This window comes from Leuresthes tenuis, unplaced genomic scaffold (genome assembly GCF_036924035.1).
Source record: "Leuresthes tenuis unplaced genomic scaffold, fLeuTen1.0.hap1 SCAF_12, whole genome shotgun sequence".
NCBI lineage: Eukaryota > Metazoa > Chordata > Actinopteri > Atheriniformes > Atherinopsidae > Leuresthes > Leuresthes tenuis.
Genome location: NW_027325366.1, coordinates 7,621,355 through 7,639,346, shown reverse-complemented (window position 1 = coordinate 7,639,346; position 17,992 = coordinate 7,621,355). Strand labels below are relative to the sequence as shown.

Sequence of the window (17,992 nt, the reverse complement as noted above, 5' to 3'; positions counted from 1 at the left end):
TTAAGATAACCCAAACTCTCACCCACAGGACAGGAGAGACCACCCCTCATTAGCACTGCACTTACTCTAGTTCTCAGCAACACGACCACCTAGTCTAAAGAACCAATCATATTTCCATAAAATATGAGAAATCTTTTGAAAAATGTAATAACATTTTTATTTGTAATTTTATTTGTTTGATCTTTATTTATCAGACACAACACCAAATAAATGATTGTCATTGTGTCCACTCACCAACTTCATTGTAATTAGAAATAACATAAACAGACTACATAAAGTTTGGATAGAGGCATGTGTTACTTCCTCTGATTGCACCTTTTAATCATTTGGAAACTAAAGATACTAAATGTTGCAGTTTTTCAGCGAAAGCTGTGCCCTTTCTTGTTGAATACAAGACTTCAGCTGCTCAACAGTCTGTGGTCATCGTTGTCTGCTTTTCCTCTTTGTGATGCTCCATACATTTTCAGTTGGAGACAGATCTAGACTGCAAGCAGTCAACAACACACACTCCGATTCTATGAGGCTAAGCTGTGAAGGGTTGTGCAAAATGAAGTCTGCTGTTGTTCTAATGAAATAACCACTTACCTCCACTATAAATACGTTGCCTTGATGGTAGAATACGTCTCTCGAAAATTCCAATATAGGCTCGTGCGTCAATGCTACCCTCACACCTTTATGCAATATGCAAGTTTTTTGTGTCACTGATGCACCCACATACCAACACAGACTCTGCCTTTTACATCTTTCACTGTGAACACCCTGAATGGTCTTTCTCTTTTGTAGTTAATAGTGCCAATTGCTAGTGCTCATCACATTTCAGTTACTTTTTTGTTGCAAAAGTAACTGAAATGTGGACTCATCTAACCACAAAAAGTGTGTCCATTCTCTGTCTCTCTATGTAAGATGAGCTTGTGTCCAAGAAACTCTGCAGTGTTTTTGCAGTGCAGAGTTTAAATATGACTTCCTCTTTATGTAAAACTGTTTCAGGTCACATTTCTGGATGCAGCGACTGTGTGGAGTGAAAATGGTTTTCCAAGGCAGGCATGAGTCCACGTGCCTATATTTATCAGGGTGACACAACAATCTCTCATTCAGTGCTGCATAAGGTTTTAAAGATCATTTATAATCAACAGTAGTTTCCTTGGCCTTAACACACAGATTATGAGTTATTTTTACAATAAACTTCTCCGTAGATGTTGAAAGACCACAGTTCTTTGGTATTTTCCATAGGAGAAATCATTTTTGGGGATCTTATTGATGATTCTCTGATCAACTTTGGCTCAAAGTGGTGAACCACGACCCATCCTTACTTTGATGGATGCTCCTTTTATACCCAATCATGACACCCTTGCCTGTCATAAATTAATTTGCTGATTGTTAAACCTTTCAGAAAATTTTGATCATGTTGCTGTCATCAATTTCTAGATTGTTTGTATTTTCTAAATTCAATTAAGTTGGTTGTTTAAGATATTGCAAGGTATTTCTTCTTTATCTCTTTTGAAATAAATATATATATTCATTAAATGAAGGTTCAAACAAATCAACAAGTTGCAGGTTTAAGTTTTTGACAAAAAAATTGTTTTTGGTCTAAGGTCTTAGCCTATGCAAACTTTTGGTAGGCACAAAGAAACACACGTGCTGTTTGAGTCTTGAAGGGCCTCTGATGTTGAGGAACATAAATCAGCCGCACCAACACAAGGAACAGTGTTTGGAGACTGGTATTCAGTCGCTTACATGTCCTCCTGTCCATTCTGCTCAATAAATCTGAGACTTTCCACAACTTTCCCTTGAGGAAAAGAGAGAGGCCATAATTTTCACAGAGACACAGGCAAACAAAAGAGAAGACAGGAGCAGACATAGACAGAAATAGACTAAATTCAGAAAACTGTATTAGTGTGTTGATATATTTATCCAGGGGATAACTTTACAGTCTAGATAGATGCATCAGAAATGTAATAAAGACATGGTTGTGGGTAAAATAGATAAACATGAAGTGGAAGGGTATGGACACTTGCCCCTCTGCAGCTCTCCTATCATTCCTTTGTGCTTTGATAATATCCCAAGAAGTCCATGCAGAGCTACACTCTGGCACTCTCCAGCATCACAAATGCAGAGAAGCCTTCTGTTACTTGTTATGCCTCACAAATTGAATTTACACACTGAAAAGTTCTGCTGGGATGTGCCAGATGCAAAGATCTGGATAAACATGAAAGCACCCAAGGCAGCCATGTGTTTATATGCCAACGTAGAGAACCAGAGAAAGTATTTTAGGCCTAACCTAACCTTACCTGCATAGCAACTGTTTTACTATTCAAAGCAAATATGTATTGTGTTTCTCTCTCTTTAAGTTGGCTGCGTTAAGTTTAAATGGGAACTCTGGTATTTTTAAACCTAGACGTTATTTCTGGCATGAAATACGTTCATCTACTCACCGAGAGCAGTGTGGTGAATGAATGTGAATTGCACTGTTAGATCATAGCTTCAATTGTTGTTGTTATTGGCGGCTATCGGGGGCTTATAGAGGGCTTTCTACACACTCGTCTACTGGGATGATGTCATTGACACTCACCGCTGCAAAACACAGCTCATTCACTCTGGTAAGGACATCCAAAGTTGTCGTCCCCGTCGTCAAAATCTGATAAATATCCTGCCATGTTGCACAAAACTATCAGTAGCAAAATATGTGTGAAGTTAGCCGACTGTCACAGAGCATAGATATTTACATGTGTATATATCTATTGTCACAGAGCACAGAGCGTATTTATTATAATTTAAATACGCTGTGCTGCAGCAGCGCGCGTCGATGACGTCATCCCAGTAGACGTGTGTGTAGAAAGCCCTCTATAAGCCCCCCGATAGCCGCCAATAACAACAACACAGCAGCTATGAGCTAACAGTGCAATAGTACATGTTCATTCATTCATTCGTCTTAAAGTATTGGTGAAATAAAGACAGATAATCCTTATTTAGAGGCTGCATCGTCTAAGCCATCGTCTAACTCCGTTATATGGATCTTGAGGAATCTAAATATCTTCCGAAGGACGCTGACTTTCACCAAACTGTTCTCGGTGAGTAGATGAACGTATTTCATGCCAGAAATAAGGTCTAGGTTTTAAAATACCGGAGTTCCCCTTTAAGATTTGCAGCCGATGTATTGTTTAACCAAATAATGAATTTTAATGAAGTTCATAATTTATTTGTGTCTCTGAGTTATTATCACATTCAAACCTGGAAGAATGACATTAATCACATAATGTGACTGTGTCTGGAGTGTCTCAGTTGATGGCAGGAAGGTTACTGCATGTGAATGCCGTCCTACAAGGCCAGAGATGTTGAACATGGACCTTTGTTGGGGGGAAATGGGCCCTTGTTTAATGCCGTTAACAGAAGCATGTATGGAATGCAACAACACAATTATCCTTTATTATATTACACTCATTTGAATACTCCAGATAGCATCAACATGCACTCTCACCATGCATCCCGCCCACGCACTGAGGAGCTCAGACAAAGGCTTTGTGTAGGTTTTCATCAAAATTCAAACCTGATTGAGTAGCTGTGGTTTCTTTGCATTTAGTGCTGGATTTTGATCTAATGTTGTAATAGATGGAAAATGTATTCACTAGTGTTTGTGAAGATGTAGTCTGAAAATGCCAATGTTTGCTGATTCATATTAAACTCAACATAGCGATAAAGGTAATGAAATTGTTACTTGTATTTGGTCATTAAAGTTTAACCAAAGGTTGCTGCTTGTCCTCCAGAATCTGTATGTAGGCTACAACACAATCATTTATCTGTTAGTTGTTTGAACAGTTTACGGAAATCTCAATGCTGAAAATCTTAGGATCATAGAAGTTGGCAAGAATGAATTTCCAGGCAACCCAAGTCTTCATGTCGTACATATATAGATATTTTCTTTTGAATTAAACTGGTAGGCTGGACTGACAAGCATCATGGAGGCCGTGCTGCTAGCACTGCTAGAGTATGATTGGGGTAACTCACATGCGTCAACCTTTTTAGTTCTATTTGTGGAGACTTTTTTTAATGTGCAAAGGTTTTGCTCGGACTCTTTTTCACACTGTGGTTTTCTACTTCTGCACCTGTGGTAAACCCACTCTTAAGTGCTCACCTGCACTCTGCCTTTAGATAAATATTCTCTGTGGTTTCTGGGAGATCCAGACTGCTTGCCTAATTACAATGGTGCAAAGTTCCACTCCAGCAGCAGCAAAGAGCATTTGAGCTATTCTGATGTGGGCAGACCCACCCTCTAAATCAGACCTCAATATCTGAGGTCTTATTACACTGGTTAAAACAAAAATCAAGACAGAAGAGTCTTGATTTTTGTTTTAAACATGAATAATCTTTTAAAAAAGGAGGATAATAACATGAGCTTATTTTATATAGAGGTTACTGGGATATGTATTGGGTCAAGCTGATACTAAGAGCCCTCTACTAACAGTCTAATGCATTAATCTATATAGCCTATGCTCTGAAGCATTTAGAGATAGTACTTTATAAATTTGAATGGATTACTAAGATTTTAAGTTTCCCCACATTCAAATGATATATGGACTTTGAAATTAAGTGTCAGTCCTAATTTGGAGTGGTGCACTTACAGTGCATCACAAGGACTTTGTTTCCACTGTTTTCATTCAACCCTCCATCTTTGGTGAATGAAAACAGACAAGTTTTTATTTCATGCTTCGCATTTCCACTGAACTTCATTATTCACCTGTGAGGATTTTTTAAACTGAACACAGACATTGTACAAAAAACTATGTATTCCAAAAACTTGTCAATTACTTTCATTTTAATTTGCTTGTACACCTACACATTGTCTGCAGATGTATCAGCTGTCAAAATTGTGCAGTGTAGGTGAAAACACTGACCAGGCTCGAGGGGCACCCAAAGGAGCAGGGCCCCTGAGAGAAGAAGTGATGGTAGAGTGGGGTGGGGTTTATGGGGGTAAGAATAACTTGTAACAGGGATGATTTAAGACAGACATAAACACTGTGTCCTGTCAACTCCAGACTCACTCCACAGTGCCAGAAATACTGTAAGAAAACCAAGGCACATTCCAGACGGATGCCATCATTAAGTAGGCTGGTGATACCTACATGATATGCTGGGCACGTGTGATAGACTGCAGTCACCAAGGAACATTTTGTACTAATGAAATATGTTAAAAATATTATTTCTTTCACCTCACTTCTGACAATAATGTGAGATCCTTTTCCTGTTGAATCACTGAGGAGATACTGTAGTTCTCATCTAACAAGCCTGCATGTACGGATTTCACTAAAGTACTAGCAGCCACTGTATTGGAACCTGTCTCTTTTTGTATCGGCTGCTTCCACAGCTGAAACAGACTAAAACATATTATATGATTACACTCATTTCCTGTTTAGAGTTAACATTCCTGTATTCCCGATGGAGTAGCAGCTATGGATGACACAAATAGACTTTCATGGTCCAAGGTGACTCACACGTCCCCAACTATATGAATTTAATCAGCCAAAGAAATTGCAGTGACAGCCATCCAGTGGTCCTTTTACGTCTGGTTTGGAATTATCTACTGCTTGATAGTTAGTCACGACTTATTACATTTGAAAAGAGTGGATTCTTTTTATTTTAGCTAATTTGAAATGATCTTTAAGTTCTATAAAAGTTCTTTGTAAGTTTCAAACAGCTGGGCTTACAGTTGGAGACTGACTGATAAACAGGCTAAAATAACATATCAGGCAATATTAGGTTATTTCATATAGAACAAGGATTTGCAAAACTTACATTATTGTGTTCTGCTTTGAAATAATATATCTACACTACATCAGTTGAAGATTGATGTCTGGCATTGAAATTGCTAACATATTCACATAATGCATGTGCGTGGATCGTTGGCCAAAAACTGCCCATTAATTTTCTCTCCATCTACTTGAAGCATTTCCAAAAGGCAACTACTGTTAAGATGCACTCAGGAGGGCCAGAATTTTATTCCACTTTGCGGTCAGACCAGGAATGTGCTACAGTAACACAAAGCAGACGTAGCCAGAGTCAAACCCTCGTGTTTATGCAATGACACAATTAGTCTCAGATAAGGGGAGAAGTAGAACAGCAGCAAAGATGAAAGGTGCTTTAAGTGGTCAACAGTTGTGAGAATGGGGTCTAATCTTTTAAAGCTAAAACAGACAGTGTAGCAGTAAAACAGGGATGAAGGACATGAATGAGAAAAAAGCCGACTGGAATCATAAAACTGTACTGTGCTATCAATAATCTTACAGATGAGACCAAAAACTGCTGAAAATTAAGTTTGCAGAGATTTTCTATGAGTAGCATCAGGAGAATGATGATCAAACTGGAGCAAAGGGACAGAAGGAAGACATGCACAGGAAGGACACATCAATGATGACATCCTGTTTGGATTCATCCTCATCAAGCGGTCCTCTTTTTCTCGAATCCCCTCATTTCAATCTTCTGTTAGATGCTATTATCATTATACTCTTCCTGTTTATCAGCCTCTGCAGTCCACACTCTGACCTCATGGAATGATTACTAACACAGCCGGACGGTAATCGGATTAGCTTGGGCACTTGACAGATCATGAGTTTTGTTGGAGAAATCTCACCACTGGCTCACCAGGGCTTTGTTCTTTAGTAGAGTAAAAGAACATCGCACATTGTTTGGGATCAGAGGTTTTGTGGGAGAGATGAACATTTTAGCTTTTCAGTCTGGATTTTGTAGTGCTAACACTATTGAGTTTGCTAATCCAGTGAGAATGCTTAACTAGTGCTAGCTCTTAACATTGCCTTTTAAGAAGGAAATGCTTCATGCACTGTTGCCTGCTAATAAAACAAATAAAACTATATTTAAATATGCATTTGATTTCTTTTTACCACTTGGGTGGTATTGACATAATTGACATAATTGTCAATTGTATGTTTATCCCTTTAAGTTATGCTTACATTTGGTTGATGTAGACAAATTAGCATCTTGCTTTTTTAGTTGCTAAATGCTCCATTTTGTTTACCATGTTGGGTAGTATATAGTTGGGGGTGGGACGGAAGGTAGCAGAGGGGCTGTCTCTTCTTCCTGCTAGGCTTCCAGTCTCTTCCAGTTTTGACCACTGAGAGTTAACCAGAAGTGGAAAGTGCATGTATTAAAACCATAACAATGAGATGCAAGAAGCTAAAACCTTCTACACTTCTACACTGTTCAAAAGAAACAGCTACTGTCTGCTAACTGGCGCACTAGCAGCAGCCCTTGGAGCTGCAAGAGTGGATACAGCCCACCTTTCTTGACAGGAACACACCTACCAACCATAGCAGCTTACGGGGAGACTCTGAAAGTGACAGCAACAGTTTTTCAATGGACAGAAAGAAGTAAGAGTAATTGACAGCAAAACAGATGGCAACTCAATCTTTGTGGTCTTACATTCCAGGCAGAAATAATAAGCCTCATAATCTCAGAAAGTCATGTTTATCAGAAACCTTGGTCCAATTATTGATTGCATTAGGTAATTATACAGTACATGGGTCCAACACAGCCTGCAAGTGTCATCTCTTTATGTTGTTCATAGCTAACTTGTCTGGGAGGTAGTAGTGATACACAACATGACTAAAGTTATGCTCTTTGCAGCTCTCAGAATGTAAACACAATACTTCTGGCAATGGGAAAAGATTTAATCACCTTCGATTAGCAGTTGTACCCACTTTTGAAAAACCACTACAAACACTCATTTTGGTGTGAAAATGGTTAAAACACTTTTAAGGAGCTGAAGGGAACAGAGTGAGTTATAAATCTGTGGAGGTTTTTAACTGTTGTATCTTTAACTAAATAGTTATTCAGTTTTCTAATTGTTCATGTTGCAATGTTGCTTGACGTTTATTGCAACTTGTCTTTTTTTGTTGTGCAATTCTAACAGCAGCAGACATGATAAACACTACTGTTCGCGGACCAACAGGATATTAAGCCATGAAGTTCAATCCTAATACAGGTGCACACATTAAAGTGACAAATTCTCTCTTTATTTCCAGGTGTCTTCATCTTGTGTTCCAGTGACAAACTACGAGCTGGTAAGTAACAGATTTTTTTATGCAGTTGTTTGCCATCATGCTATGAGTGCTCAGCATACATTATTTAGTACTTCCTGGTTGATAATTAGTACCAACATGAATCCCCATTAGATAAACTTGTGATTTGTGCTACATAATTAAACCTGACATTACTTGACTTGTTTGGCAAAGGTTTCTCTCTTCTGAGAAAACTGTAGATAATAATGAGATTAAAAAAAGCATCCTTAAAGTCCTTAAATCTGGTACAGCCTGATGGTGACTAAGAACACTGAGCAAAGTGGGGTGTAGTTTGAGAATGAAGAGATTCAAGGGCAATAAAAAAGACGTTAGCTCTGTTGCCTTATTTGGTATCAGCATAAGAAGCCATGCTAGACTTGACTGTAACTTTCTCACTCGCTTCCTCACGTGTTGTGTGTTTAAATGGTTTTGGGTGCTTGACAAACCAAAGCAAATATCCCCTGCACTTTTCTGTGCTCACTGAATAAATATTTCTGAAAATGTCTTGTTTTTCTTTCATAAAAGCTGACGTAATGAAGCAAGAACATGTTATTATCCTCACAGATGCTATTGCACTAGATGCTTTCTACATGAAGACATCTGTTTGAGATGTGGAGAGGCATTGGCTGATCTCTCAGGGCATTGTAAAAGCCATGCTCTTGAGTTCCTAAATGAACACTGTTGGACATTGAGTACAGGGATTTATCACAAAAAGAAATCGCCTCCCATTTTAGCTTTTTGCCTACTCTTTACTAACTTAACTGTAATCTGTTAAGGCTGCTAATTAACAGCTGAAAAGTCAACTTTGAGCTACTAGTAGAAGTTTCTTACACACCCGAGTATGACAGCAGTTTGTCTCATAGGCAGATCTAAGATGATCAATTATACAAACGCTTGTTTGGATCATAGGATATATTTGATCTATTTTTTTAAGCTGACCAAAGATGGATTAAGAAAGTGGAGGTAAATACTGATAGCAGCATCTTGCATCTCTCAGGGCTATATTTCCTTTCTTTTTAGCTTGCCAAAAGGAGTGTCCCTAGAGGCTTAGCCTGCATTAAAGGTGCTGATTACCCTCATAAACACTGATGAGCTGAGTTGTAAAAAGATTTCTCGGCCCATCTTTACTACTAAAGCTACGTGCAACAATGAATTTAAGGACAAGCCAGTATTTCAATAGTCCTACAATTCAGTCAAATGGACAGTGTGGCCATAGATATAAAGGCATTGGGAATAAATAGAGACTGACCACCTATTGGCATTCTTCTTTCTTTTCTCAGCTGATTTAGTTATTTTCATACATTTCTATAGATATAATCAATCAATCAATCAGACTTCATTCATATATCACTTTTCATATAAGAAAATGTAGCACAAAGTGCTTTACAAGATAAAAGCAAATAAAACAAAGCAATGAAACGCAAGGCCATATTATACACCAACATACATATGTACAAGTATACATATGCACACACATACACATACACACATGTATGTATATATATACATACACACTCATACACATACACACATACATACATATATGCATATATATATATATGTATATATATGTGTATATATATATGTATATATATATATGTATATATATATATATATATACACACACACACCACACATACTGGAACGAAGGTAACTGAAGCACTATCTTACTGTCAGCGAGTTGCAGTGAGGAAACACCAGAGACTGGGTAAAACCAGATAAAGGAATGGAGCTAAAAATATAAAAGTAACCCAAATAAATAAATAGAAATAGACTAAAAAAAAAAAAAATAATAAATATAAAAATTAAAAGATGTTAATAAAACAAAAAAAGATCAATTCAAACCAGAATTAAAAATTTGCACTATCACAAAGACATCAACAACTAAAATTTACAATTTACAATTTACAATAAATACGCTAAATACACAAACAGACAGAAAATTAAAATCTATGACTAAAAGGATAGAATATAATAAAACTATGAATAAATTAATCAAAAACCAGGCAAAAAATGTGGGTCTTAAGTTTGCTTTTAAAAATGTCCACACTTGTAGCTGCTCTCAGGTCTTCAGGAAGGCTGTTCCACAGGCGTGGAGCATAATAATGAAAAGCTGCTTCACCATGAGTTTTTGATCTAACCTTAGGAATTAATAAAATACCTCTATCTGAAAACCAGATAGTTCTGGATGGCTCATAAGTTAAAAGCAAATAAATAAGAAGGACTAAGACCATTAAGAGCTTGAAAAAACAGTAAAAGAATTTTAAAATCAATCCTGAAGCACACAGGTAACCAGTGCAGAGACTTTAAAACCGGTGTAATGTGCGCTCTCTTTCTGGTCTTTGAGTAATGAGTGCACTGTGTTGCTATACTGCTTATGTGGGTCAGTATATACCTGCTGGGCCCACTGTTGAAGTGTCACCCGGGTGACCAAGAAAATGGTATGCTGTAATCCAACAGTAGTGCTATTAACAAATGTTTTTAGGCCCGACCATAGTCTTTTTCTAACCCTAAGCAGGTTGATTACATTTGTAACCCTAACTTAAACCCTTTTAATGCCTAATCCTAACCCGAAAACTGTCCAAATGCTAAACAAGGAGTTGTGATATAAAAAGAAAAGATTGAAAGAATAAAATCAAGGAATTGACGACACCGTTGTGATATTGTGGTGTCAAAACAGATTCTCACATTTGAAAGAACTGCTTGCACTGGCACCCCCCTCCCACCGGTAACATGGACTTTGTGGCTGGTTTAATGCTTTGTGATCATTTTTGCTCCTGAATGCTAATAATAGGTGACAACAGCCTCCTAGCAGACAAATTGGTACCTGCTCAAGTATACATATGGGAATAATGTGCCCTGAAAACACCTACAGCGTAGAGTGTTAAGATGTGCTACACAGTGTTAGGATTATTTTTTTAGGAGTTATGTCAGGAAACCCATCTGTGTTTGTATAAAGTATATTTTACATATGTGAGTAAGTCCTTCTATTTTTGCATCACCACTCTGGTGTATCACAGGAACTTGATGATGCAGTTTTGAGTGTGCAGACGTGCGATCATGCAGGCCTGCAAGCATTCCCAGCAGCAGAGCTTCAGCGCTGAGGTGTGCGCTCAGTCAGCTCTCCTCAGCTCCTTGTTTGGTGAATTCCACCACTTGAAGCCAACATGATTTACTGTCACATTCATGTGAAAACTGATTACAACACCCACCATATATTAACTTAGTCAGGGAAATGTTGGCAGGGAATATAAACCTTTTCTTTCACGAATCCTAGCTTTTCAGTGAGATAGATGAGCTACAACTGGACGAAATACAACTTCAGTATCAGAATATCATGGTCTGCTTGCTAAAATGAAGAGTCATTTAGCCAGTGTTTTGCACCAGTTTGTCACAGATCTGTTGACTGACCTTGAAGAAAGAAGTAGCCAGTAGTATAACCACCAAGAAAACAAATCACCATGTCCTCATAAATTTTGAACATGGTCATAAAATAATTTTCTGCTAAGAACTTCTTTTGCATGTTGATCATATCTGAGAACTGTCATATTGTCCATTCAAGTCCAAGGCCAATATGTTCCTCAAAACAGTACATACTGCACTAGAACATCAGTGATGATGAGTGTGTGGATGATCTGCTCTGTTTTCTTCTGGAGCAGACAGTTTGTGTGAAATGCCATGTACTGTAATGTGCATGAACCTTTTTTTGGAGTTTTGAGAGTCACATGCTTGACCTGGAGTAGATGGATGCATTGGATGGATGCATTGGATGATGATCCCCAGCAGTGATAACTGACAGAAATTGTATGGTAAGATTAAAGAAAAACTCAGTTACACCAGAATGTTCATTAGTGTAATTATGTAATTGATGACTTCTGAGTCATGATATAAAATAGGTTATCCACTAGTTACTAACAGTAGAGTATACTAACCCATTATTAAATGAATCTGCCCACTGGACCCCCAACTGGACTTCATTTGCGTGAGGTTGCACGGTGTGATATAAAGCATGGTGCAAGCATTCCTCAGACATTCCCTCATGTCGAGGCCCGTGCTGCCAGGAATAAGTTTTATTATGCACAATGAGGGTATGAACAGCAGTGAAGGAGTTCTCACTGGTGAGGTCGACTGCATATCTTAGCACATGATCAGACCAGATAGACACATAATGAATGCCAGCTCTCACTAGCAAGGACAGACACACTCTCAGAAAAACCATAAACCACTAACACTTACGTCATCCAGCTTGCTTTTTTAAATAGGTCCTGTGAAGTGGGGGAACAGGTCCAGGACATTGCAGAGTAATGAGTAACTGCAGGGCATAGATTGTATAGATGCAGTCCAATTAGCGCTGTGTTTAGAACCATACATGTTTGCCTGATGTTCCCTGTATTGTGTAGTGTATTTAGGCACCAACCAGGGATCCTCTTACAATTTACAGTATGATCCCAGCTCCCTTGGAATGCTGGAGCTACAACAAAAAAATCAACATGTTTAACGATAAAGTTATACAATAAGTTAGTGTTTCTGCCTGTACTAAGTGGTTATTTGATATTTTAAAGTGTATACATAGACATCAACTAGAACTAGACATCATAGGCAAGAGTTTTTTCTTTTTTTTTTCTCCAAGGTGTCCACTTCAGTTGGAGATAATAAGATAGTTACTAATTACTAGGTTCAATCACTTTCTCTGTATAACAGTCTCTAGAGAAAAGGTTCACAATGATGTCATGATCTGGCTCAAAAGCCAAGATATAATCAGAGACACTGTTGAAAGTTTGATAATAATTCATTTAAACAAAGAATGATAACCTAATACAAAACGAATTAAATAAGCCTTGAGATGTGACAGTCGTTATGATCAGGTATGTGAGTAGTCATGTGTGGATGGGTGAACAATGTAGCGATACATATGTTGTTTGGCATGAAACAAACCTAAACGTGTGGGAGGCCAATGAGGAATTAGCCAGAAGCGGTCAAAGTAAAAAATCAAAAGTAAAAAAAATGAAGAAATGTCTTCTAATCAAACCTTGAATTTCCAAGCATTTCAGTGTGTACCCTTTAAAGGCTTAAGGGACTGCTGAGATGGAAAAGGTGAACAAGAGACAGGAACACACTTCTAATGTCAAGGATAAGACATTGAGAAAACAGATGCACCATGTTGTCAGCCCTCTTCATGTAATTGGTGGGTAGTAGGTATAGTCCAACTCAAGCCAATTGGAATTCAATTAATTGTAATCATAATCCAATGAAATCCAATTAATTGATTTAAAAATAATCCAATTCATTCATATAGAGCCAATTCAAAAACAATATCCCTGCTAAGGAAACCAACAGATTGCACAGAAACTTGTCTTCAGTCCAATCTCCCGTCCTGAGCGTGCCTGTGGCGACTGTGGGTATATCGTTGGAATCTGCATGAAGTTTTCAGCAGCTGGTCCAAACTTGGAGCAGCCAGAAGAGGCGCTCCACACAAGAGAGTTTTCACATGTTCAAAAGAACATTTTTTTGGATATAGAACTGGATATTATTCCACTGCCTGGACTAGTCGAACTACAAGTGAACTGTTGCAGATTCTGTCTAAATGAGTTTCCCAAATGTTAGAATACACATCCAAATAAACCATGCCCTTCTTATCACTAATAACTCTGTTCATGAGGCGCTGTGTTACTGTAATGCTAATACAAACTTGGTATAAGAAACGACTATTTCATGAGCACCTTGGAATAGAGAAATTTGCTATTAATCCTTTGAAAGGTTAATGACAAACTTTGCAGAACTTACATGACTGATAAAAGTCATAAAAAATCCAGCAAATGAAAACATCTCCCTACTCCCCTCAGTGCTTAAGTGATAGACATGACTTTCATCTCAAATTTAGCTATATGTAAATGTGTTGTTACCTTCTAATAGGTAGAGTGCTTTTATTAAGTGCAATAGTTCTTGTTCTTTACATCAAAGAAATGCACAAAACCTACTGTAGCCTACATAATCCGTTCCCATTATATTACCACACTGGGACACATAGAAAGGTAAAATATTGAGACATGTTATAAAAGGCTTTTGGTTACATAAGAGAGCGAGCAGCCAGCTCCATATCAGTGGGACAGGCAGGGTGAGAAACACTGACATGTCAGAGGTGGTTTAGGTTCACCGCCCGCTCAAGAGTTTTTCCCACAGCAAGAACCCACCACTCCTCCTTCCCTCTGGTCCTAAGGGATCCTTGGTACGCTGTGAGCCTTTAGCTTCAAGGGGGTGGTAATGGCGAATAAGCACACACGTCAACCCTAACTCTGGACGCACATGAGTCTGCGCAGGCCCCCCCTCTGTTGCACTGTGTTTACATGTCTGGAATGTGGTTGTGTGAAAGCTGCAGATGAAGGAGAACGGACCATGAGAGGGAAACAGCTGTGTGTCTGTGTTTGCTTTTGCTCATGTGTTATAAGACTGATGAGTAGAAATACTCAACAATGATATTAATACAACTTATTTAGCTTTCAGAGGGGTTGTGTTGTGATTATGCTTTATTGGGTGTCTACTCAATTCCGTTGTAAGATTATTCATTTTGATCATTACATGTTATTTCTTGCCTTATCATTATCACAAATATGTCCCTCTTAACATGAAAAAATACCAGATGAGCTAGTGGTATTTTCCTCTTTTCCTCTATTTCACATGTATTGACTTCATTTACAACATCGTTTCCAAGAAAAATGTATAAAAACAAACGCCGTGTGAATCATTTAAATGCCATATTTTAGTAAATGCGGTACAAAGACAACATTTAAAATATTGAAACTAAAACATTTTTGATGCCACTAACATTTTTCAAGAGAAAGAGCGTCTTGCTAGTAATTAGAAAGCTCTGCTTTTAACACTTTAGGTATAATTGAAGAGTCTAATTGTTACATTTTTTAGAGCCTTCTTTGTTTCAGTTTTTTTTTAATTTTCTAATCTACTAAAATCTCATCAGTGAGTAACAGGCTTGAACTGCAGGCAGACCCTAAAAATGTTTTTATAAGACGTGACACTGTTGTGAAATATGGAGAATGTCGTTTGGCATTGTGTTGCTGAAATAAGCAAGGCCTTCCCTGAATAATAGTTCATCTGGGTATGCATGCATGCATATGCCGCTCCAGATTCTGATGGTATATGAAGATATATGGTTTAGTGTTAATGGTGCCTTCACAGATGTACAAATTACCATCAAAAGATCAACTCAGTATTGATAACAAGTCATATTGAGCCGCATCGTCTTTATCCCAGAGGACAAGATGTATCAGTCCCTACAATAACTACAGATTTTGATTTGTATCTAAGTGGGGTTGTGTGGAATACTTACTGTCAGTCTCTTACCTGCAAGTAGACAGCAGGCAGAGCACTCTCAGTTTGGAAAATCTTCGAGAAATTTTGACGAGAGAGCTATTTTGACGAGAGAGTTACTTAGAACAGCTATCTTAACTGCAATCTTAATTTTCATTTGGTGGTTCAGCAACAAACTGTGTTCACAACAGTGGTTTTCAGAAGTGCTCTTGAGCGAATATGCATGCAGAGGTCATGGTAATTCAGTATTGTTTGTTGTACTCTTCCCTCACATGTGTGATATTTCTGTGGATTGTATTTATATTATATCTATGTACCATATATGATAGGTGCATCAGTTTGATGTTAAATGTTGCTTTCTGAAAAGACTTAGCATTTATGCCTTTATTGGATATTTACAGTCAGTGAAGAGTTGAGAAAGACATCAGATGTGGTGAAATAGAGCTGAAGAATATAATATGGTACGCCCTTCTTCAAGGCAATTTCACTCTTAGGCTACTGGACCACTTTGACTATCTTTGAAATGAATAAGTTAACTATGTAAAGATAATTACTTTCTGCCTGTATTAACATTTGGAATTTGACATTGTAAACATAGTGTAATGTCACCACTTTTAAACACAAATCTTGTAGAAAAGAAGCTCAAGTGGTGGAAGATTGCCTTTTTAGGCAACCACCCCTCAGGTAGCCCATTTAAGGCTCTTGTTTAACAGCTGTGCTTTTCATCTGAATGTAAACAAATACAAACTCTGTAGGAGTTACTGATAGAATGAGGGGTATAAGGATTGAACTGATTTCGTTTCTTGTGCAAACAAACAGCTGTTGCTTTTTCCAGCAGTTTAGAGTTGGTGTGTCATTCTGGCGATTGGTAAGCCATTCATTGTCCAAATTACTGCAGCATCCAACCTTGCAGTTTGTGCTTCTTCCCACCAGAAGGCACTGTTGAACATGACAGCTGGAAAATGTCCATTATCCTGTCTGCTGGTCCCTCTACCCACAACAGGTCATTTGTGAAACTTTGTGAGGTCTAATAACGTTTTCCTCTTTATACTTAGATTAAAGGAATATGCTGATGTTAACAGCTTGTGCTCCTCAAAGATTTGAAAAAGTAGTTTAAGTCTTTCTTTCTGATGAAAGCAAAATAGTTTAAGATTTTTGTGCCTTTAGGGTGTGTTTCATTCCCTTAAAATTAGGCCAATATGGACTGTGATCATGCAATAAATTTTTCATCTTACCCGTAAGGATTGTTTTATTGTTGTTATTGAAGTGAAATAAGAGTTTCCTCATTATCCCAGGCTAGCAGCAGCTTAGTTGAGGCACAAGCATATTTAAGCTGAGCTCTACGCAGGCTATTATCTAACATGCAGCCTAAACATCAGTCTAGAGTTATGGCATAGCTAAGCTACATCCAGTGCAGATGGTGTGTGCTTCTCAAAGCTTCCAAAGACAGCAATTGTCCAAAAAAATGCCAAAGGTCTTCAAGAGGTAGAGGGGAGGAAGGGGTTAGGATGAGGTCCGTATATACAGTGTGTGTGTGTGTGTGTGTGTGTGTGTGTGTGTGTGTGTATAGAATAGAAGAAAACTGGTCGTTGTCACAGTTACAACGAAATTAAAAGTGCTCTCCAGTCAAGTGCATCATTCATTGTGTCTGCATAAAAACATAAAATAAAGAAAATAAAAACAGTATGAACATACAGTACATCTACAGCCATGCGCACTTTCTGTCACATCATATTGCATATTATTATTTTTTTTTTGTAGCATTGAGGGTGATTATTGCAGTTGAATAAAAACTGTGTTTGGGTCTATTTGTCCTTGCGTTGATTGATCTGCACCATCTGCCTGAAGGCAACAGTTCAAACAGAGAGTGACCAGAATGGTGGGTTTTCTTTATAATGTTCCAGACTTTGTTGAGACATATATATCTATATCTATATATATATATACATACTAGTAACATTAAGACCAAAAAGGTGAATGTTCTTCTTCAGTTTGTGAGGTTATCATTGTTCAGGTCACCAACTAAGTGTAAACACTGAATCACCTCAACAGTCACAAAGCTCCACACTGTCTTTTAATCTCTTCCTCCTTGTCTCACACCCACAGCCAGAGTGGTAATTTTAACCACTCTTCTGTCCACACTGAGCTGGCTGGGCTGGGCCTAATGGGCTGTGTCTCAAGCTTTAAAGATGCACAGCTGTATATTTAGCTCTGGGTCATTTCCCCAAGAGGCTCTCGCTTGCTGGCTACGTTTATCCCCACCACTCAAAAGAGGAAACTCCCTGCTTGCTAGCTACCTCTGCTTTCCTTGAAGGAGTGGGCTATAATTTGGTTAATTTGTCAAAGGATCCACTGTGCTCATGTGAAAGTAGGCACATGGCACAGTGGTGGTGGGAATAAAGAGTTTCACTCTGGCGTTCTCTTCTCGCAGGAGACGTGAATGTGTCCGCATCGCTGGTCTGTCATCCTCCTTCTGCTTTTGCGTAAAAAATAAACATAAGTAACAAAGCTATCGGCTCCTAAACTCAGGTCTACAGCAGCTAATTACAGCTTTTCTGTGAAGCAGTGTTCCATTGTATTCTTGTAGCGATGTGCAGCCTGAG

At 38.2% G+C, this 17,992-nt stretch overlaps 1 protein-coding gene across 7 annotated transcripts in view; it reads left to right on the top strand.

The window, feature by feature from the left end:
- Positions 1-17,992, top strand: part of tns1b (tensin 1b) — a 186,150-nt gene that overhangs the window by 93,846 nt on the left and 74,312 nt on the right. For all 7 annotated transcript variants that reach the window (XM_072397924.1, XM_072397920.1, XM_072397917.1 and 4 more), the window contains one exon: positions 8,031-8,069. In XM_072397924.1, the coding sequence (XP_072254025.1) occupies positions 8,031-8,069 (39 nt within the window). The remainder of the gene's footprint in view (positions 1-8,030; positions 8,070-17,992) is intronic.